This window comes from Bicyclus anynana, chromosome 27 (assembly GCF_947172395.1).
Source record: "Bicyclus anynana chromosome 27, ilBicAnyn1.1, whole genome shotgun sequence".
NCBI lineage: Eukaryota > Metazoa > Arthropoda > Insecta > Lepidoptera > Nymphalidae > Bicyclus > Bicyclus anynana.
The window spans coordinates 4,810,864-4,834,175 of NC_069109.1; the positions used below are offsets into that span (position 1 = coordinate 4,810,864).

The window sequence follows — 23,312 nt, forward strand, 5'->3', positions numbered from 1 at the left end:
TTGGGTCTAAAAATGTCCATTTTTAAATAATCATCCGATAAATTTTGCAAATGCTTTATTCTTTGTTTTGAATTTGGTTTTATAACAACCATTTTCTTGTTATATCCTAGAAGGTCGTCCAAATTTAAATAATCTTCTGAGAATTTTGATTGTTTCATTATATATTTATCATTTGGTTTTCTGTCATCCGTGTTATTAGATCTAAAAAGGTCGTCGACATTCAAATAATCTTCGGATATTTCTGATTGTTTTGTATTATATTTCTTTTTTGGTTTTTTAACAGCCATTTTTTTATTAGATCGTAAAATATCGTTTGTTCTTAAATAATTTGTAGAGCTGTTATTCACATCTTTAGCTGCTTGCTTTACAATTTTCTTTGCATCATCTATTTTTAATTTTCTTTCATCCGCCATTTTGTTATTATATCTTAAAAGATCATTAATATCTAAATAATCTTGAGAAAAATCAAATAGTTGTTGGAAAGTTCTTTTTGGATCTCTGTTAGATTTAGTCAGATCTAAGAAAGCATTTGGCTTACTGTATTTAAGTATTTCTTTGTCAAAAGAATAAAAATATGGTTTTTTAATAGTTTGTTTTTCGGAAACGAGTCTTTTTAAACATTTTAATTTCATTTTTGTATTGCCAACGTATACACATTTAATAATATCCAATGCGGTGATGCCATCCTTTTCCTTTTTTATAATTTTATTTGCTTTTTTGATTAATTCTATGTTGTCATTGGCTTTTTGGTCTTGGTAATCAATGTTATGGATTATATTTGCGCTGTAATCATTTATTCTATCAGGTTTATTGATTTTGAATATTTGTTTTGATAATGCATCTATTGAAAGGACTGTAAATAAAAAATAGCAATCTATTAGAGTTACATGACCTACTGCAAGTGCAAGGTTTTCGCCTGTTTATATAGGGGACTTTGTAGTTTAGACCCACTATCAGTGGCGTGCATAAGATTTTTAACAAGGGTATGCACTTAGAAATTAGAATATTCCTTGTCCAATAGCTATGTATTCTGTGATAGTACTTAAGGTAGGCAGTGCATTTATGTATCCTTGAAGTACACGCCACTTCCAGTGCGAGTTGGTGGGCCTAGGCTTACTTGACGGAGGTCCTGGGTTCGATTCCCGGCTGGGCCGATTGAGGTTTTCTTAATTGGTCCAAGTCTGTCGTGGCTATTTAACACTCTACCGGCAAAGACGTACCGCCTAGTGATTTAGCGTTCCGGTACGATGTCATGTAGAAAACGAAAAAGGTGTGGATTTTCATCTTCCTCCTAACAAAATAGCCCGCTTCCATCCTAGATTGCATCATCACTTACCATCAGGTGAGATTGTAGTCAAGGACTAACTTGTAACGAATAAAAAGGGGCTAATTAGTCCTTAAGAAGGTAAAAAGGTACCTTATCTACTTACCATTTAAATAAAAGTTAAATATTAACAAAACGAATAGATTTTTAAACATCGTAAGTAATTTTTTTTTATCAACTGTTATTATGTTTTATAGTTTTCCGTAGGTTTCACTACGTTGACAAATACGTAACCACTAATAAGAAATTCTAATATTCACTCTACTTGATTAAATATCGATAAGTGTTGTCTGTCTGTTGAATTTTTTTTATCTCTAGCAGATCCACTCGAGTAGTTCCCGTTTTTTTTTTAATCTTCACAAATTAGACCTTGACTACAATCACCTGATGGTAAGTGATGATGCAGTCTAAGATGGAAGCGGGCTAACTTGTTAGGAGGAGGAAAATCCACACCCCTTTCGGTTTCTACACGGCATCGTACCGGAACGCTAAATCGCTTGGCGGTACGTCTTTGCCGGTAGGGTGGTAACTAGCCACGGCCGAAGCCTCCCACCAACCAGACCTGGACAAATTAAGAAAATCTCAATCTGCCCAGCCGGGGATCGAACCCAGGACCTCCGTTTTGTAAATCCACCTCGCATACCACTGCGCCACGGAGGTCGTCCCGTTGTTATGGAAATCCATATTCTCTAATTCGTATTTTTAACAGACTTAAAAAAAGGAGGAGGAGGTTTTTAATGTTTGTTACTTTATTTGTTGCTTATCTTCATTTCTTAACCAATTTCAAAAATTATTTTTGGTTTGAAAGAGACTTCCAGATTGGTCCCATTTAATTTTCATGAAAATCGATTCAGTAATTTTGTGTTAAAATGAAAAAAACAAAATTGCCCGTAACAAAAAAGTTTAACCGACTTCAAAATCACAAAAATAAACTAAAAAGCGAAAAATAACATCGTATGTGAAGTAAGAATTTATCAAGTAAAACCAAACGACTTAGCTAGTTAAGTGAATAGTAATAAAACAGACATGGTTATAATATGCGTGAGCTAACTTCGTTTAATGGGATTTATAATTGAAAACTGATAGTCAGGGATCCGTAGAACATTTTTTACAACTGACTAGTTGATGCCGCTCGCGTTTCACCCGCGTGGTTCCCGTTCCCGTAGGAATACGGGGCTAATATATACCCCATAACCTTCCTCGATAAATGGGCTATCTAATACTGAAAGAATTTTTCAAATCAGACCAGTAGTTCCTGAGATTAGCGCGTTCAACCAAACAAACAAACTTTTCAGCTTTACAATATTTAGTATAGGTTACTTGTATTCGAATGTATATCGTCGTCATCAACCCATATTCGGCTCACTGCTGAGCTCGAGTCTCCTCTCAGAATGAGAGGGGTTAGGCCAATAGTCCACCACGCTGGCCCAATGCGGATTGGCAGACTTCACACACGCAGAGAATGAAGATAATTCTCTGGTATGCAGGTTTCCTCACGATGTTTTCCTTCACCGTTTGAGACACGTGATATTTAATTTCTTAAAATGCACACAACTGAAAAGTTGGAGGTGCATGCCCGGGACCGGATTCGAACCCACACCCTCCGGAATCGGAGGCAGAGGTCATATCCACTGCTCGTATGTATATACTGTTGTATTTTTTCTTATTTTCATTGTATATTTATTTTTTTTGTGTGCAATAAAGAGTTAAAATTAATAAATACTACCAAGTTAATTTTTCGTGAGTAACTTCATCTCGATAGACGATCAACTTTTTTATTTACCAAAATTCTTGATCCTGGTAGCTAACTGAGTTACCAGGATATAAAAAATTCCGAGCGTTGGAACGAGATAATTACGTTGGAGAGAGAGTAAACAATGTTATACGCAATTTGTAGGACATTGTGGGTGTTAAATTTTATATTAATTAAGAAACAGTAAAAAAATCATTTGGTTCGTAACATCTTTTGATAAACAACCCTCATCCCAAATCGTGTCAATAACGAGGTTATTAAAAGTTGTTACTAACCAGCTGTTTTTTTTACTGCTGCTTAATTAAAAGTTATCAACTAAACATCCACAAATTGCATGGTACATTATCTCGTTCTGATGACGTTTTTATTTTATGGTTACTCAGTTGGCTACCAGGATCAAGAATTTTCGTAAATAAAATAGTTGATTGTCTCATCGAGATGAAGTTACACACGAAAAATTACCTTGATAGTAATCAGTTGTAAAAAATGTTCTACGGATCCCTGACTATGAAGGATAATTTCACATTTTCATTTCAATTAATCCCAACAGTTCTATGGAACTATAGCTATGGGGTAGGTACTACTGGGATGCACCTACTTTCATTACCCAGATTCTATTTTTGATAATTTGGACTTCAGTTGTCACAAGGACATTTGTTAAACAAATTAAAATATCAATTAAATTATTAAGCTTTTAACTTTTATGCTATACTAGTAGACGCCGCGTGGTTCCCGTTTCCTTAAGAATACGGGTAAAATATAGCCTATAACCTTCCTCGATAAATGGTCTGAAACACTGAAATAATTTTTCTAATCGGACCAGTAGTTCCTGAGATTAGCGCGTTCAAACAAATAAATAAAATTTTTAATTATTTATATATATAATTACATATAATGTATTGCACCTTCCCGCTCTTTCTTCGCAAGTTCTCTCGTCAGGGGTTGCCTGGTAGAGATTACTTATAGTAATAAGGCCGACTTTGCATGCTAAGTTTAATTTATGTTTTTAATGTTTCAATTTATAATTGTATTTTTGTGTGCAATAAAGTATTTCTTCTTCTTCTTCTTCTTAAATTCTTCAGCTTTGTAATGTTAGTATAGATGAGTAAAGTCAAGAGCACAAACTGCTACTACAGTACTATATAGAATGGGGATGATGACTAGCTTTGAATATATAGATTTTTATGATACAGTCGGGTAAATAAGGTCGTCGTCGTCGTCGTCATCAACCTATATTCGGCTCACTGCTGAGCTCGAGTCTCCTCCCAGATTAAGAGGGGTTAGCCCAATAGTCCACCACGCTGGCCCAATGCGGATTGGCAGACTTCACACACGCAGAGAATTAAGATAATTCTCTGGTATGTAGGTTTCCTCACGATGTTTTCCTTCACCGATTGAGACACGTGATATTTAATTTCTTAAAATAAGGTCAATGTTAACTAATTTATACATAAAAAGCAAAGATTGACTGGATATTTGCAAAATAAATAAGATTATAAAATTTCAAAATCTACTAAAAATATTTTATCGTAATTAGATGAAAATTCATACAGTTTTTGCTTACTTACATTAAATGTGACATTTTTTAATAAATGAACTATAAACATAAACGCACAAATAACAAAGACATTAGTAATTTTGTTTAAACGCCCATACAAATCTAACGATCATTAATTGCCTACGACGTCATAAGTTCGTACCATTTTGTATGGGGCGTTTTCCAGTGATCCGCGGCAGCGCCGCAAATCTGACCCTTTAAATCCCTGTAGCTCCGAAAGTAATGATCGCAGATACCTTGTTCCTTTTACAAAATTGCTTTACTATTAGCATACTCTTAATTTATATACAATTTAAAAAACTGTCATCATCCCTAAAATTTCAAAGCATAATAAATATCCCAACAGTTCCATAGAACTATAAATATGGGATACTTCTGGGATTCACCCGATTCGAAGGCAGAGGTCACATCCACTGGGCTATAACGGCTATATAAAAACAATACAACAAAGTAATACGTACAACATCAAAAAAAGGCAACGGAATTAACTTGAACCTGGATGACTCACCTTTTATACCCTTGCAAATGACTATCGGAACTATTCCTAACCCCAAACACCTAATTAAACTAGCACTTAAATAACCAATTTTCATGCTATTTTAAATTCTATTCCAACACAATAAGAGTTAATCCTAACTTTCGCAAGCCTAATGCAAACTTTGCAATGTTCTTACTTATTGGTTTTAAAAACTAAATGCCATTTTAAATTGAACTTTATTTACTAAGCAATAAGAGCGTTTGCCTATTTTCGCAACACAAAATTCTAGTTGGTCTATTTTGCTAATCTATTTTCAAGCTAAAATACATTTTTCTTTCAATTGTAACCTCTATGCTGTAGAAATAAGAGTGTATGTCTATTTTGTTAAATGTATTTCTAAATTTGTTTTCCAACCAACCTATTTGCGACGAAAAAGAAAATTTTCAAGCTAATATCAACCTTACGTAAATGACATAAGGTCGTACTGTTATTTATTCAGCTGTATGGTAACTCGGTAACAGTCCCAGCCCTTTTGCTAGCTATCATCCCAATTGGTTAATTTTAGGGATGCGCGCGCAATGCCTTTCCTGGATAACGTATATTTTGAGATGTTTCGTATACATTGCGTGTTTTAATTAGGGTTGCCAACTTTACTATAATATATAGTATTGTACTATATTTTGGGTATGTGTACTATATACTGTTGTAAAAATATATAGTAAGCAAAAATACTATATTTTCAATGCTGATATCTAACAAACAAAACTTTAATTTTAAATCTTTATGAACATCATTTTTGACTGATGCAATAGCGTCTCGCTTATCCGAACTTGTCTATGGTACTGAGTTCCAAATATTAGACAAACAAATGAAAAAAATAAAAATTAATTTGATATAAAAATCGGATGTGGAAAAGCAATTGACACGCTTATTCAAGACTAACAAATCTTCAAAAATGCAACATGAGTAATTAATTAGTATTGGTTTTTTAAAATAAATGTTGATTTTTTGCTTATTCCATAATTTGCTATATATTTTTAAGCATACAATATTTTTATAGCTAAACCTGAAAAATACTATATTTTTCTGAAAAAATGTTGGCAACCCTAGTTTTACCATTCCCGATAAGTGTGGCAATCTGTCTGTATGTTGCATTGAAACTTATCTACGAAAGTTATTTAAACAAACAATAAAAAAATACCTAAATATTGTCCACAATGACATGTTGGCTTCTTTAATCCTATCTAAGAACACTTGGGTTATCAAGACGAATCTAACGATATCTTAATTACGTAAATCCGTTCAGCGGTTTGGAAGATATGAGGTAATAAAGAATATTAGAAATAAAGAAAGAAAATAAGTTTATTCATTTTTAGTGTCACCAACAGTACATCCTACCTCAGATGACTGTCTCTGACACCAAACAGAAATCAATCAATCAATCAATCAATCAATCAATTTTTATTTCGCCAGAATATGGTACATTTACATAGGTCTTATATTATATTTTAACACATATCCTGCCATAGTTGGCGTGCAAAAGTTAACAGATCTTACAAATTAATTTACAAATTACAAATTTACAAACAATAAAAATAAAACAAAGTTTGAATTAATTAATGTTAATATAAATGTCAATAAAAAATGTCAATATAAATGTCACTTTTATGGTCAATGTCCCTATTTAAGTTTTTCATTCATGTAATCATTGACGCTATAGTACAACTTTTTCATTAATAAATCAAATAAAAGGGTTTACAGCTCAGCATTAGCCGTTCTTAGCAAAAGCAATTTCCAGCGCTGATTTTCAGCTGAGACCTGGGTGACGTCACAGTCAGTTATAATTACCATATTACATAAATACAAACATACATACATACAAGATACGCGTGAAAAACATAACCCTTCTTGCAGTCGGGTAAAAATCTATACTAATATTATAAAGCTGAAGAGTTTGTTTGTTTGAACGCGCTAATCTCGGGAACTACTGGTCCTATTTGAAAAATTCTTTCAGCGTTAGATTGCCTATTTATCGAGGAAGGCTATAGGCTATATTTTATCACCGTATTCCTACGGGTACGGGAACCACGCAGGTGAAACCGCGCGGCATCAGCTAGTTCATCTATAAAATGTCCACAATGGGAAGAAGCTAAGATCGTTGACTATACAGCCAGAGTTTACGATATTTTTTAAAGACTTGTTATTGGTTTGTTTGTCCGTTTTCTTGTTTGTTAAAAAAAAATACAGCTTCAAATGTTACTTCGCCGCTTTGGTACACCGACGATCATATTGTCCTAGAAGAGTAATAAAAAAGTTATAATTAAAAAAGTTGTACCTATCCATTTCTTTTGTTTAAAATCTCTCCCACTGCCAAGGGTCACTGGCAGAGATCTCTTATAGAGATAAGTGTTTCCTTGTCCACTGTTTTTCTTTTTTACTTTTGTGTGTTACTAATATTGGTACAAAAGAAATTAAAAAAAAAAAAAAAAAAGGTATTTTCTTAAAGAAACACACTTTTATTGAGACAATTATTTAACCAGATCCTTATTATCTCCAAATATTTTATTTGGGGGTATACCTGGGTTCCCTGGGCCGGTGGGAATTCCCCTTTTCAATGGTCCAAGTATAAAACCAGCAATGTATATCACAACATAGTAATGTCCTCTCGCAAGAACCCCTGAATTCCAGCGTTACCTTCAGGAGACAACGTAGTCTTGTCGCGTCCAACCCGTTATGTAGTTCAAAACGACTACAAAAATATATTAAAAAGTGTCTTCAAACTACTAAAACCTATTTAAAGCAACTTAATAAGTTTTAAGTTTAAAATATGGAGTATATACCCAAATACAAAAAGCGAGTTAAAATTACGTTCAGAGCTTCAAAAATTTGAAATTAGTCGAGTAGAAAAAAAAATTAAGTGCCTTGAAAGAAAAAAAGTTAAAAAATTAAAAGTTCAATATAATTACTACATTCTTTTATTTAAATAAATAATAATTGTCTGAAAAATTCGTTTTTAATTTTGAAATATTGAAAAGCGTATTAATGCAGGTAGTAAATAAAGTTTAATCCATTTATTTAGTAAAAAAAAAAAACAAAAATAACAGCGCAACTTGTCGAGATCTAAGTTTTAAATTAAAGTGCTAGTGATTTTTTAGTTTTCTTGTACTTACCTAAAGCTTAAAGAATTATTATTTTTTGTAAAAAAAATAGTTAAAAACAACCAGGTGTGCCTTCAAAGTAACATAATATTTTGTACCTATATAAAATTAATATAAATTGAAGTATTTTTTAAATTGGTGTATTTAAAAAAAAAATTCAAAAATAAAAGAAGTACCTAACTATTTTTAAATCTTTATATATTTTAACAAAAAAATAATGTATACGAAATTAAAATATAGCAAAACCTATTATAATTAAACCTAATAAAAAAGTCACTAAAGTAAAACAAAAAAAAATACGCAAAAATACCACTACCCTACTATGTGATAAAAAAAAAAGAAAAAAGAAAAAACAAAATGGCGAACATTGGGAAAATATTGGCAACTATAAAAGCAGTTATAACTAGATTAGTGTTTGCTTGTCACGGTATTATAGCAATATGGCAAGTCACAGTTTTTAAAAATAACAACGAATTCTGGTATCTCGCTTCGCCGATTCTTTTGTTGGTGTTCGAAGGAGTTTTCACTTTGACCATCAAGGAAAACCAGGAGTGGAAATGGTAAGTTTTAATAGACTGCATACAAATGTTGGTAACATTTTTTATAATAATAATGAATATGAACCAACCATGTTTAATGATGAAGGTAAGAGAGAAAATATAAAGATTCAGTTCTAATAACTCTTTCGTTTTCATCACTAGACCCCTAAAGACAATCACAACCCAACTAGGTGGAAAGTTCTTATCAATACCAATAAATCAAGCCCAATCACAAGGTAGCTACTGTAAACTGTTGAGGAGTTCCATTACCTGTCCTTCGTCTTCATCATCAGACCTAACCTACACATGTAAGTGGAAAGATCTCATCAATAGAAATCGATCAAGCCCAATCACAAGGTAGCTCACTGTTAACCGTTGAGGAGTTCCAGGAGTTCCTTCGTCTTCATCATCATCAGACCCCTAATGACAGACAAAACCCATCTAGGTGGAAAGTTCTTGTCAACACAAACTAATCAAGTCCAAACACAAGGTAACTGTTCTAAAACGTTAAAGAGTTCCCTCGTGTGTGTTGCGACTCCATCATCAGATCGACTCCAGACCTTCATAAAATTGTAGTGCTTTAAAGTGGTTACTGGAAAAAATATAAAAAGCTACAGTTGCCCGTACATATCAGCCGATGGAGTCCACTGCAGGACATTGGCCTTTTGTAGGCACTTCCCAACATCACGATACTGAGCCGCCTGCATCCAGCGAATCCCTGCGCTTGATGTCGTCAGTCCACCTGGTGAGGGGTCGACCAACACTGCGCTTTCTAGTGCGGGGTCACCATTCCAGCACTTTGGGACCCCAACGTCCATCGGCTCTTCGAACTATGTTCCCCGCCCATTGCCACTTCAGTTTCGGTCAGTCGGTGACTTTGGTTCTTCTGCGGATCTCCTCATTTCTGATTCGATCACGCAGAGATACTCCGAGCTTAATACTACTGACTTCCTAAGTCAGAGTTGAGAATTTTTGCAGAGAATTTCTTGTTGGAGTTTGAGAGCCGTGATAGCCCAGTGGATATGACCTCTGCCTTCTATTCGGAGGGTGTAGCTTCGAACCGGTCCGGGGCATGCACTTCCAACTTTTCATTTGCATTTTAAGAAATTAATCACGTGTCTCAAACGGTGTGCGAAAAACATCGTGAGGAAACCTGCATACCAGAGAATTTTCTTCATTATCTACGTGTGTGAAGTCCGCATTGGTCCAGCGTGGTGGACTATTGGTATAGCCCCTATCATTCTTAGAGGAGACTCGTGCTCAACAGTGAGCCGAATATGGGTTGCTAACAAAGCAGTTTGTGGTACATGTAAATAGCTATTAGGTGATGTCAGAATTCGTTAGGGAGACGCTAATGGCGTTTCCTGTTTACGTCACCTCACCCCTCATTTAGACTGTCATGTTTAATAATAAGAAAATGTGCTTGTAATATACAGGGTGCTCGGGAGTTTTTCTCATAACTACAAGGTGTTGACGAGTCCACTTTATTTTATATTCTTTACAAGTTAGCCCTTGACTACTCTCTCCTGATGATAAGTGATGATGCAGTCTAAGATGGAAGCGGGCTAACTTGTTAGGAGGAGGATGAAAATCCACACCCCTTTCGGTTTCTACACGGCATCGTGCGTCTTTGCCGGTAGGGTGGTAACTAGCCACGGCCGAAGCCTCCCACCAGCCAGACCTGGACAAATTAAGAAAATCTCAATCCGCCCAGCCGGGGATCGAAGCCAGGACCTCCGTCTTGTAAATCCAACGCGCACACCACTGCGCCACGGAGGCCGTCAAACTATTTTTGACTATACAATAAAACTTTAATTCTTTCGAAATAATATTCATTATCTCCCAAAAAATGCAACACTAATAATAATAATGGCGGATTAGTGACGTTTTCAATGCAGTAGTCGTTTTGACGTTTGCTGTCAATTGTCATGTCATAGATGCTTTTAGGGCGCCATCTTGTTGAAACTCAAAAACTTGGGTTTTAATTTCATATAATACATTTTATTTAGTTTGATTTATTCACTTCTTTAGATTTTAGTAAAAACCTTGTATTTTTTATATATTAATGGGATACAAGAGTGGACCTGAATCAGACCATCTCCTTTTCATGCTTTCACGCAAAGTAATTCAAATAATTCCGACAATCCATGTAACACACGCGGTATATGTCACGTGATCAAGATCTGTCATTCGCATACATTTTTCTAGTTTTCGAAGCGTTTGCGATCGTAGAAAGAGAATCGTCGTGCTAATTGGCTACAGGGGCTGGTATATTCCTGTATAAAACTATAATAAGATGATATATGATATCTAAATAAGGATCTGGTTAAATAATTGGTTCATAAAAGTATATCTATTTCTTAAAGAAAAAATAATTAACACTCTACTTACTCAAAAAGTTCGCTGGTGTACCAAAGCGGCGAGTTATTATTTGAAGCTGTATTATTTTTTTCTATAACAAGCAAACGAACAAACAAACCCATCAATAAGTATTAAAAAAATGTCGTAAACCTCAGGCTGTTTGGTCGACGATCTTTGCTTGTCTCCGATTAAAGAAGAAAAATGTCGTAAAACGTTGAAGCAAACTTTTTTGTTATAGTAATAATTTCACTAATAAAGTAGAATTATCAAGATTTATTGATGGGTTTGTTTTTTTATGTAAATTGCCGGGTGGTTAGGTTAGGTTTTGTTAGGTTAGGTAGACCTGGGCCGGGGATAGGCCATGGGGATGATGACTAGATTTGAATATATTGATTTTTATGATACATTCGGTTAAATAAGGTCAATGTTAACTAATTTATACATAAAAAACAAAGATTTGCAAAATAAATAAGATTATAAAATTTCAAATCTATTAAAAATCTTTTATCGTTATTAGATGAAAATTTATACAGTTTTAGATTTCTTACATTAAATGTGACATTTTCAATAAATGAACTATAAACATAAACGCACAAATAACAAACATATATTAGTAATTTTGTTTGACAGCCCATACAAATCTAACGATCATTATGTACTTACGACGTCATTAATTCGTACCATTTTGTATGGGGGGCAGGGATCCGCGGCAGCGCAGCAAACCTGACCGTTTAAATCCCTGTAGCTCCGAAAGTAATGATCGCAGATACCCTGTTCCTTTTACAAAATTGCTTTACTATTAGCGTACTCTTAATTTATATACAATTTTAAAAACTGTCATCATCCCTATTCCCTTTTCAGCAAAGAAGATGTGGCTATGACAGGCTGTCTTACAAATAATAATTACGTAGTAAATGTCAGCAAAGGGTGACATTTGATGGTGTTTTGTAAATGACCAGCCAACCGAAACGCACTATGACAATGTTAACTTGATTCCGTCACCGTTAAAATCAAGGGCGGAAAAGTATCGTACCGTAACGTGTCGTACCATAACGTTCGTTATCCACCCATATTCGGCGCATCGCTGAGCTCGAGTCCTCTCAGAATGAGAGGGGTTAGGCCAATTGTCCACCACGCTAGCCCAATGCGGATTGGCAGACTTCACACACGTAGAGAATTAAGATAATTCTCTGGTATGCAGGTTTCCTCACGATGTTTTCCTTCACCGTTTGAGACACGTGATATTTAATTTCTTAAAATGCACACAACTGAAAAGTTGGAGGTGCATGTACCGGAACCCACACCCTCCAGAATCGGAGGCAGAGGTCATATCCACTGGGCTATCACGGCTCACAGTTTATACTAATTACTAAGGGTTATTAGCTAAACTTTATGAGTCTTAATGAGGGAAGCTGAAGTAGCAATGGGCAGGCTACATAGTTCTTTTTTTAACCGACTTCCATAAAGGAGGAGGTTCTACGTTCGGCTGTATGTATGTTTTTTTTTATGTATGTCCAGCGATAATTCTGTCATTTATGGACCGATTTTGAAAATTCTTTTTTCGGTGCCAATCCAGTGTAATGTTTTGATTATAGCCGTTTCTGAAAGAACCACCTAAATTGTGTAATTTAAACGGCTTGAATTAAAACATCACTGGCTTGGCACCGCCTTCAAACTGATCAGAAGGTAGCCCATAGGTAAGAAGTTATTTCTTGCTTTTTAGTTAAGGTTAATTTTTGAGTTGGAAGTCGGTTGAATTTTTTTTATTAAAATTTTTATCATTCTTTACAAGTTAGCCCTTGGCTACAATCTCACCTGATAGTAAGTGATGATGCAATCTAAGATGGAAGCGGGCTAACTTGTTAGCAGAAGGATGAAAATCCACACTCCTTTCGGTTTCTACACGACATCGTAGCGGAACGCTAAATCGTTCGCGGTGGTAACTAGCCGCGGCCGAAGCCTCCCACCAGCCAGACCTGGACCAATTTAGAAAATCTCAATCGGCCCAGCCGGGAATCGAACCCAGGACCACCGTCTTGTAAATCCACCGCGCATACTACTGCGCCACGGAGGCCGTCAAAAGTTTCGAAGAGCCGATGGACGTTGGGGTCTCCTCAACCAGTCGACTTGCATGCTTACCTTAATAAAATCCTAATTCACGCCACTGTTTTGTCCCCAGGTTCTGTCCATCCGTCTTCATCTACTTGGGGCTGGTGGTGCCAGCGATTTGGTTGCTGGAACTGCACAAGGTGGACATGCGACTGCAGAAGAAGGGAAACATCACGCAGATAGAGGTAGGTGGCTTGAGTGGCTTCGGCCGTGGCTACCGCTGGGGAAGACGGCTAAGCGATTTATAGAGAGAGAGAGAGAGAGTGCTGGAGAGAGGGAGTTGTATTGTCGACCAACAGCAACGGAATCGAAGAGTTGAAAAGGAAATCTTTTATAGAAAATCTGTCGTCTATTCCATGGGTTTTATTTGTCTATCACGGTTCAAAAGCCGAATTGAATATAATTCGGCACAGAAATAGATTAATATAGTCTGATACAGAAGTAAAGGTTATAATATCTTTTCGAAAAAACCGAATCCAAGTCGGCTGAGTAGCGAAACGGACGAGTAGCGAGCGAAATCTTCTTCTCCAAAAGTCTTTGAAGTGTTAATATATGGATCCGAGACTTTGTCGCTAATCATGGGCCTCATAAGAAGGGTCAGAATCATTCAGCGAGCGATGGAGGGAGTATCTCTGTGTGATCGAATAGAAATTAGGATATCCGCAGAAAACTCAAAGACATAGTTGTTAGCTGGCTTGCAACACAATGTTGTGGCATATTGGAAGGAGCTCCTGATTGCAGGAATTTCGGCAGCATGGGAAGTCCCTATAAAATGGCTGTCAAGCAGTGGATATGATATGATGTTGACTAATTGGCACTGATGCTAATAAAATACTGTAGAAAATGGTAGTCTGAGGCGGATATGACGTCAGGTGACACGGCGCGTAAATAGTGGGGAGTTAGAGAGGGGTAGCGATCGGTGGGCGGGAACTACTTGCGATATAAGGAGCTGGTAGTACGGTCGGCTTTAGTATGCAGTAGCGTTCGAGCCGTTCACATTTCTTGTTGTGTAATTCTTTATGGGTTAATTGGGATAGGCGGGAAGAGTGACTTGAGGGGGAAAGGGGGGAGTGTTAGTCGACTATCAAAGGATCCTTTAAGCCTACACACAGCGTTCACAAGTGCGTGACTCCACTCAAGGTAATTCTCTGCCATTTTAGGGTCTTATTTTGGTTACAGTTTGATTTGTGAATTAAGTTGTCCTGACACGTGTTGTGAATCATAACCTTTGTTCGACATTAGTTTTCTTATATTTGTAATCACTTTTGAGTCTTATAATAAGTTGCTGGGTTGCATCGGTAAACACAGTATCGTGTCATGTTGCAAGGAGCCGCTGGTTGCAGGCATCTGTCCCTACTAAAGGCTTGTCCAGCATTGGACGTCTTTCTGCTGACTAATTGGCACTGATGCTAATACGCTTATTGCTTAGTTAATTACCTTATAATAATGTACTCGTGTGTTCCCTGCAGCCTGAAATATCAATACCGGGAGCTACGAAGATCCCCACTGACATGTGGGTCACGCTGATCGAACAGTTCCTGATGCTGACCCTCATCGTGGGGCGCTGGTTGCTGCCCAAGGGTGACCTCACCAGGGACCAGCTCAGTCAGCTGCTGCTTGTGTATATTGGTAAGAATTATCAATACTGGGAGGCAGATCCATACTGACACGTGGGTCATGCTGATCGAACAGTTCCTGATCCTGACCCTCATCGTGAGGCGCTGGTTGCTGCCCAAGGGTGACCTCACCAGGGAACAGCTCACTTGCTAGTTGTGTAATAAGTATTAAATATACGTCAGTTATGGAGTTCGGGCTACGGTAGTTTTGGAAAATAACATATAATATGGAAGTTCTTTATGTTTTTGGATCGTAGTCGCTTTGGAAGCAGGTTTCAAGGATCCCGATCCACGTGGTACCTCCCGGTATCATAAGCAATGCCATAAGAAAACATGTCTCCATTCGTCAGAAGCGTAGTGGTAAACCTCTGCTAAAAGCCCTTAATGATCTTTAGCGAAGGAAATCTCTAAGGGTTGCCGCGAAGACTGTCAAATGGGGACGTTTTTCTGCCGAATGCCGAAGAAAATCTATACTTTAAATAAATCTGTAGAGAGGTCAATTCTGTACATTTAATTTATTTCCAAAATAACTATCAGGGGGGATTAGTGATCGATACTGATGCCAAAAATGCAATCAGTAAAATTTTTGTCTGTCTGTCTGTATATTCGTTATAGAAACAAAAACTACTCGACGGATTTTAACGAAACTTGGTACAATTAGTCTTCATACTCCTGGGCAGGTTATAGTACTTATCATCACGCTACGATCAATAGAAGCAGAGCAGTGAAGGGAAATGTTGGGAAAACGGGAGAAGTTACTCCATTTTTACAGCGATACTACTGTAAAGACTCAATTAAAGAGATACACTTTATACTTACAGTTGATGGTCTTGGTCTGTAAATAAGTTAATTTTCACTAATTATTAATTAAAAAAAGCCGCCCAATCTTACATAGTTACCCAAACTCACTAGGAAATTGTACTAAGACCTTCGATATCACAGCACACCTGCAGAAGGCAGTCGTAATAGCATCAGTTAGTGATAAGCGGGTATTGATGGGTCGACCTTGCCTGTCAGGAGGTAAAGGTCGCTTACACGACCTCTGAATGAGGGTAATCGATCTAGTTGACGGCCGATTGGCGCAGTCTGTCACTGTATTACTAAGAGCGTGGGTTCGATACCCGCAATTAGAAAATATTTGTTTAATTAATTGGGATGTTTTATACTGGTCACACATCGATCTTTTATTAAAAAGTGGATGCACAATCAGTGACCAAAAAACGTCCCCACTCAATGAATGCCAAACACAACTTCTTGGTACTCAATTCAAGTAGTCGCATTTGCAAATTCAACCCATAAATCAATCCTTAAGTTGAATTTGCTCTGAATTTGCTTTTATTGAATATGGGACTATAATTTTTTTTATTAACAATTTAACTGCCAAAGCAAAATTGCCAGTTTTTAAGTGACATTTTCTACATGATTAGGTATGCGTCCTTTAATTATAATATCACATCATAAAACCCAAGACTGCAAGAGGTTTTTGAGCAAAATATTTTTAATAAACTATACATATAGGATAGTGTAACTTCCTAACAGTGAAAGAATTTTTAAAAATTTTAGTAGGTCAGGTCTAGCATATGTTTTCTGTGGGTCTAGTAGTTCGGAGCCTATTCAAAGCAAACAAACAAATAATCAAATATTGCCTCTCTAAAATAGTTTGTTTGTTTGCTTGAACGCGCTAATCTCAGGAACTACTGGTGCGATTTGAAAAATTCTTTCAGTGTTAGGTAGCCCATGTATCAAGGAAGGCTAAAGGCTATATATTATCCCCGTATTCCTACGGTAACGGGAACCACGCGGGTGAAACAGCGCGGCGTCAAAAGGTTATGGTTTTGTAGTTGGTAATCTCTGGATATACTAAGCCGATTTTAAAAATTCTTTTACCAATATAAAGTCACGTTATTTGTGAGTGTCACAGGCTATAATTAATCTCTATATTTTTACGGGAACGGGAACTACTATGAAATGTACATCTGAACCATTCTTTTAGGTACAGCAGCTGACATAATCGAGTTCTTCGACTCGTTCAAAGACGAGAAGGTGGCGACTGAGAAGGTGCTGGTGCTGCTGACGCTGGCGATCTGGTCGTGGTCGCTGATGCAGTTCACCGTGGTGCTCACCGCCACCAAGTCCAGGAAGTGCAGGGGCACCGCTAATAGGTCTGACATGTACGTACGCGCACGCTTGCACTGGCACGGTGACGTCACTGATCTGTACGCCACAGTGGCCTCACTGCACTACCCATGCACGACTCACTAGTGTAACTACAGTAAAACCCATGAAATTCACAGTGGCGTAACTACAATAAACCTATGCAGGAATCAGTGGCGTAACTACAGTAACCTTATGAATGTCACGTTAGCGTAAATACACTAAACAAATTCAACACACAGTGGCGTAACTAGAATAAACCTATGCAGGAATCAGTGGCGTAACTACAATAACTTTATGAATGTCACGTTAGCGTAAATACACTAAACAAATTCAACACACAGTGGTGTAACTACAATAAACCTGTGCAAGAATCAGTGGCGTAACCTTATGAATATCAAGTTAGCGTAAATACACTAGACACATTTAACACCCAGTGGTGTAACTACAATAACCCCATACAATTCCCAGTGGTGTAACTACAAACACACCCACGCAGGGCACAAAGGTGTAACTATAACTACACCCATGCAAGACACAAAAGCGTAACTATAATGTTACTTAGTGGCGTAACTTGTACTCGTTCAAAGACGAGAAGGTGGCCACTGAGAAGGTGCTGGTGCTGCTCACGCTGGCGATCTGGTCGTGGTCGCTGATGCAGTTCACCGTGGTGCTCACCGCCACCAAGTCCAGGAAGTGCAGGGGCACCGCTAATAGGTCTGACATGTACGTACGCGCACGCTTGCACTGGCACGGTGACGTCACTGATCTGTACGACACAGTGGCCTCACTGCACTACCCATGCACGACTCACTAGTGTAACTACAGTATAACCCATGAAATGCACAGTGGCTTAACTATAATAAACCTACAATCAGTGGCGTAACCTTATGAATATCACGTTAGCCTAATTTCACTAAACACATTCAACACCCAGTGGTGTAACTACAATGACCTCATGCTATTCCCAGTGGTGTAACTACAAACACAACCACGCAAGGCACAAATTTGTTACTATAACTACACCCATGCAAGACACAAACTAAGTAGCGTAACTAGTGACGTCACTAATCTGTACGCCGACACAGTGACCTCACTGCACTACCCAAGCACGCCATGACACGGTGGCGTAACTACCCATGCTATGTCTACCAATGCATAGACCCACACCACACCCAAGCAAATCCATGAAAGGCACGTTGACGTAACTACACTAAAACGCATGCAAGCGGCAGAATAACTACAGTAAAACACGTGAAAACCCTGTGACGTAACTACAATAACAGTATGCAGGAATCAGTGGCGTAACTACAGTAACCTTATGAATGGCAGTGCACTACCCATGCACGACTCACTATTGTAACTACAGTAAAACCCATAAAATGCACAGTGGTGTATCTACACTAAACTCAAACAAAGCATGTTCAGGTGATTACATTAAACACATCAAGGTGCGGTGACGTAATGACATTAAAATTCATGCAATACCCAGTGGCGTAACTACAATAAATACATCCAAGACTCAGTGGAGTAACTACACTGAAAGGCAGGCAAGCAGCAGTATAACTACAATAAAACACGTGCAAACCCTGTGGCGTAACTACAATAAACCTATGCAGGAATCAGTGGCGTAACTACAATAACCTTATGAATGTCACGTTAGCGTAAATACACTAAACAAATTCAACACACAGTGGCGTAACTACAATAAACCTGTGCAGGAATCAGTGGCGTAACCTTATGAATATCAAGTTAGCGTAAATACACTAAACAAATTCAACACCCAGTGGTGTAACTACAATAACCTCCCATGCAATGTCCAGTGGTGTAATTACAAACACACCCACGCAGGGCACAAAGGTGTAACTATAACTACACCAATGCAAGGCACAAATGACATGTACGTACGCGCACGCTTGCACTGGCACGGTGACGTCACTAATCTGTACGCCGACATAGTGGCCTCACTGCACTACCCAAGCACGCCATGACACGGTGGCGTAACTACCCATGCAATGTAACTACCAATGCACAGACCCACACTACACCCAAGCAAATACATGAAAGGCACGTTGACGTAACTACACTAAAACGCATGCAAGCGGCAGTTTAACTACAATAAACACGTGCGATCCCTGTGGCGTAACTACAATAAACGTATGCAGGAATCTGTGGCGTAACTACAGTAACCTTATGAATGTCACGTTAGCGTAAATACACTAATTAAATTTAACACCCAGTGGTGTAACTACAATAACCATATGCAATTCCCAGTGGTGTAACTACAAACACACCCATGCAGGGCACAGGACACAAAGGTGTAACTATAACTATACCAATGCAAGGCACAAATGACATGTACGTACGCGCACGCATGCACTTGCACGGTGACGTCACTAATCTGTACGCCGACACAGTGGCCTCACTGCACTACCCATGCACGACTTACTAGTGTAACTACAGTAAAACCCATGTAATGAACGTGGTGTAACTACAACAAACTCCCAACAAAGTATGTTAAGGTACATTAAACACTTTGAGGTGCGGTAACGTAACGACATTAAAATTCATGCAATACCCAGTGGTGTAACTACAATAAATACATGCAAGACTCAGTGGAGTAACTACACTTAAACGCAGACAAGCGGCAGTTTAACTACAATAAAACCGATGCAATCCCAGTGGCGTAACTACAATACACCCAAGCAATAAATAGCATAACTACAGTAACCCTATGCACATCGCGTTGCCGTAAATATACAAGACATATACAACACCCTGTGGTGTAACTGCAATCACTCCCACGCAAGGCACAGGTGCACCATCTATAGTGGCGTAACTACCCATGCAATGCCCAGTGGCCTACCCACACAACACCCAAGCTAATCAATGAAATGCTCGTTGACGTTACTACACTACACACACACACACACACACACACACACACAGCTTTGTAGCTTACTTTTACCGACAGACTCATTTTGTCTATTTATCAACACAACAAATAGATCTTATAAGCCTATTTGATTCTTGGCAACACGTAAGTAAATCTCCACATTTATGTTTTGTTAATCTGGCTAATACTCGTTAACACTGCCTTTTTATTTGTAAAATTTAATTATGGTGTTTTATTTATAACATATTTATTAACCTACGAAAGTATTTGTAATATAATTATATTACTAGTATGTTTAATTATAAAAGTACGTTAAGAAACTCAAGCCAAAATAAGTTAGGGGTTGACTGTTTTTTTATTGTATATAAATTAGGAGTATGCCAATAGTAAAGCAATTTTGTAAAAGGAACAGGGTATCTGCGATCATTACTTTCGGAGCTACAGGGATTTAAAGAGTCAGTTTTGCGGCGCTGCCGCGGTACCCTGAAAAACGCCCCATACAAAATGATACGATTTAATGACGTAGGTGCATAATAATCGTTAGATTTGTATGGGCGGTCAAACAAAATTAGTACCTAATATCTTTGTTATTTGTGCGTTTATGTTTATAGTTCACATATTAAAAAATGTCACATTTATTGTAAGGAAGATAAAACTGTATGAATTTTCATCTAATTACGATAAAAGATTTTGAAATTTTATAATCTCATTTATTTTGCAAATATCCAGACAATCTTTGCTTTTTATGTATAAATTAGTTAACATTGACCTTATTTACTCGAATATATCGTGAAAATCAATATATTCGAACCCAGTCATCATCCCCATTCCATTCTATGGCGGTAAGGGTCTGTCAATTTTTGTTCAGGTTTTAGCTGCGGGACTTTTTACGTGGCGCGGAGTCTACTGTCACCATCAACCATGTCTGTTGTCAATGGTCTGTCCTTGTCCCCAGGCACTCAAGCCGCGCGTGCTGCTGCTCCATCGAAGTATGTGCTATTATCATGAACATCGCTCTACAGGATGCTCCGTTCCTGGTCTTCCGTCTGCTCATCATAGCGCACTACAAGATCATCAACTATATGAACATATTCTTCACTTGCAAGAACACCCTGGTATGTCATCATCGTCATCATCATCATCCATTATCATCATCAAATAGTAGATTGTTATACAAGGGGCTAAAAAGACCCATTGTATACGAGGTATTTTTAGGGCCCGAGACGTAAGGCGAGGGCTGCTAAATAGGAACCGAGTTTATAATGGGTTTAGCCCCACGTGTTACACTCTGCTTTTCACTACGATTGCGAGAAAATAAAATAGTTTAGTACAATATTCAAAGATTTATTTAGTGGGCCCGTGAATCGATGATCTAGACCATTGATTCCCAAAGTGGTCCATGTGGACCCCCAGGGGTCTACAGAATACTCGGCGGGGGTCTACGTTGTTGTAATATAAAAATGGGGGTGCACGATATACATATAAGTAGGGGTCCACGAAAATTTATCTGGTTTCATACCGAATGGGGAGTTTCAAATAAAATAATGGGAAATTGATTCCATCCTTGTGCTGTGACTAGATATCAAATATAAAAGTTGGCTGAAATGACTTTTTGCCTGGACAGTTTTACTTTTTGGCACAGCACAATCAATTAATTAACTAGCTAAGCAGATATTTATTTATACTTTATTGCACAAAACAAAAGCAATAACAAAGAAAACAAAAGAAAACATAGTAAACAAGTATGTGCAAAGGCGGTCTTATTGCTTATAGCAATATCTACCAGACAACCTTTGGATAAAGGAATTAATGTTATTAAATGCGGAATAGTGCAACAAAAAAAAATATAATAATAAAAATAGTACATTTGTATATCGTCATCAACCCATATTCGGCTCACTGCTGAGCTCGAGTCTTCTGTCAGTATGAGAGGGGTTAGGCCAATAGTCCACCACGCTGGCTCAATGCGGATTGGCAGACTTCACACACGCAGAGAATTAAGATAATTCTCTGGTATGCAGGTTTTCTCACGATGTTTTCCTTCACCGTTTGAGACACGTGATATTTAATTTCTTAAAATGCACACAACTGAAAAGTTGGAGGTGCATGCCCCGGACCGGATTCGAACGGACACCCTCCGGAATCGGAGGCAGAGGTCATATCCACTGGGCTATCACGGGTATATTTATATATATTACATGTATAAATATAAAATTTACATAATAAATAATAAAAATATAATAAATTCTCACTATTTATTTTTAAACTGTTATTTTGTGGTGGCTGTGTGATTCAGCTAATCAAATTTTTGTCGAGTATTGGATAGAAAATTAGCAGGAGGTCCACCGGAATCAGTTAAACTAGAAAGTGGTCTATGAGAAAAAAAAAATTGGGAACCTCTGACCTAGACTAACAATGATGAAACTTTTATCTATCCACAGGTAATACTACTCCAAATATATCGTCTTTATGTGCTACACCTAGAGAGGGTAGACGAAGGGAATAGTGGAGATTCCGTATACAGAAAAAGACGCAAAAACAAGCCCACGGAGAAGAAGAGAGACAGAGAGGAGAGAGACAAAAAACGCAGGCAGGCTTTTCTATTTATCTTTGTACTAGCTGACGCCGCGCGGCTTCACACGCGTGGTTCTCGTCCCCGTAGGAATGCAGGGTTAATATATAGCCTATAACCTTCCTCGATAAATGGGCTATCTAACACTGAAAGAATTTTTCAAATCGGACCAGTAGTTCCTGAGATTAGTGCGTTCAAACAAACAAACAACCAAACTCTTCAGTTTTATAATATTAGTATAAGGTTTATAGTATAATAATTAGTTTAATCTGTTTGTAAGAATCAATTTTCTTTGAATATTTAGTTTTTTTCTTTTTATGATTTATACACAAATTTTTAAAACCGTAACCCTAAAAATGAAGGACTCTCCATACAAACTTTCAACCCCTGTTTCATTCCCTTCTTATTTTATTTTCGCAATAAAAAGTATCCTATAACCTTTTCCGTATTATGGTCTTAAACCGTGCCAAGTTTCATTTGAATTCATTCAGTAGTTTCAGCGTGATGCCCGAATAACAAAAAAAACACGGACACAGACAAAATCGAGTAAAAATATTTTTAGTTTTAGTATCGATTATATAATGCCCCCCAACAAAAAATTTCAAAATATCTTCAATATACAAAATGTACAGAATTCGTATTATGAGTGTACAAAATGTACAGATTCTAGATGGCGCTGTCGTCAGTTAGGCCACGGTAACGTTTGTTGTAACAAATGGTATAAGTAAAATCTGGAATTGCGAATAAATGACTAAATATGCAGAATTCGACCAGTTTTTTATAAGTATAGATTT

At 37.4% G+C, this 23,312-nt stretch overlaps 1 protein-coding gene across 1 annotated transcript; it reads left to right on the top strand.

The window, feature by feature from the left end:
- Positions 1-7,634: 7,634 nt before the first annotated feature.
- LOC112054060 (transmembrane protein 26) lies at positions 7,635-23,188 on the top strand. The gene is made up of 8 exons (XM_052890051.1): positions 7,635-8,831; positions 13,351-13,465; positions 14,750-14,909; positions 16,890-17,096; positions 17,641-17,776; positions 20,902-21,061; positions 22,388-22,536; positions 23,182-23,188. Exons 1-8 carry the CDS (start codon positions 8,629-8,631, stop codon positions 23,186-23,188), a joined length of 1,137 nt encoding a protein of 378 aa, XP_052746011.1. The 5' UTR covers positions 7,635-8,628.
- The last annotated feature ends 124 nt before the right edge of the window (positions 23,189-23,312 follow it).

What these genes read in the sequence shown, in the direction of transcription:
- LOC112054060 (XM_052890051.1), top strand. Translation starts at nt 8,629, where the DNA reads ATGGCGAACATTGGGAAAATATTGGCAACTATAAAAGCAGTTATAACT. An exon ending in GCTGCTGCTTGTGTATATTG is followed by an intron (nt 14,910 to 16,889) that starts GTAAGAATTATC and finishes CCATTCTTTTAG; the next exon opens with GTACAGCAGCTGACATAATC. An exon ending in CGCACGCTTGCACTGGCACG is followed by an intron (nt 17,097 to 17,640) that starts GTGACGTCACTG and finishes ACTCGTTCAAAG; the next exon opens with ACGAGAAGGTGGCCACTGAG.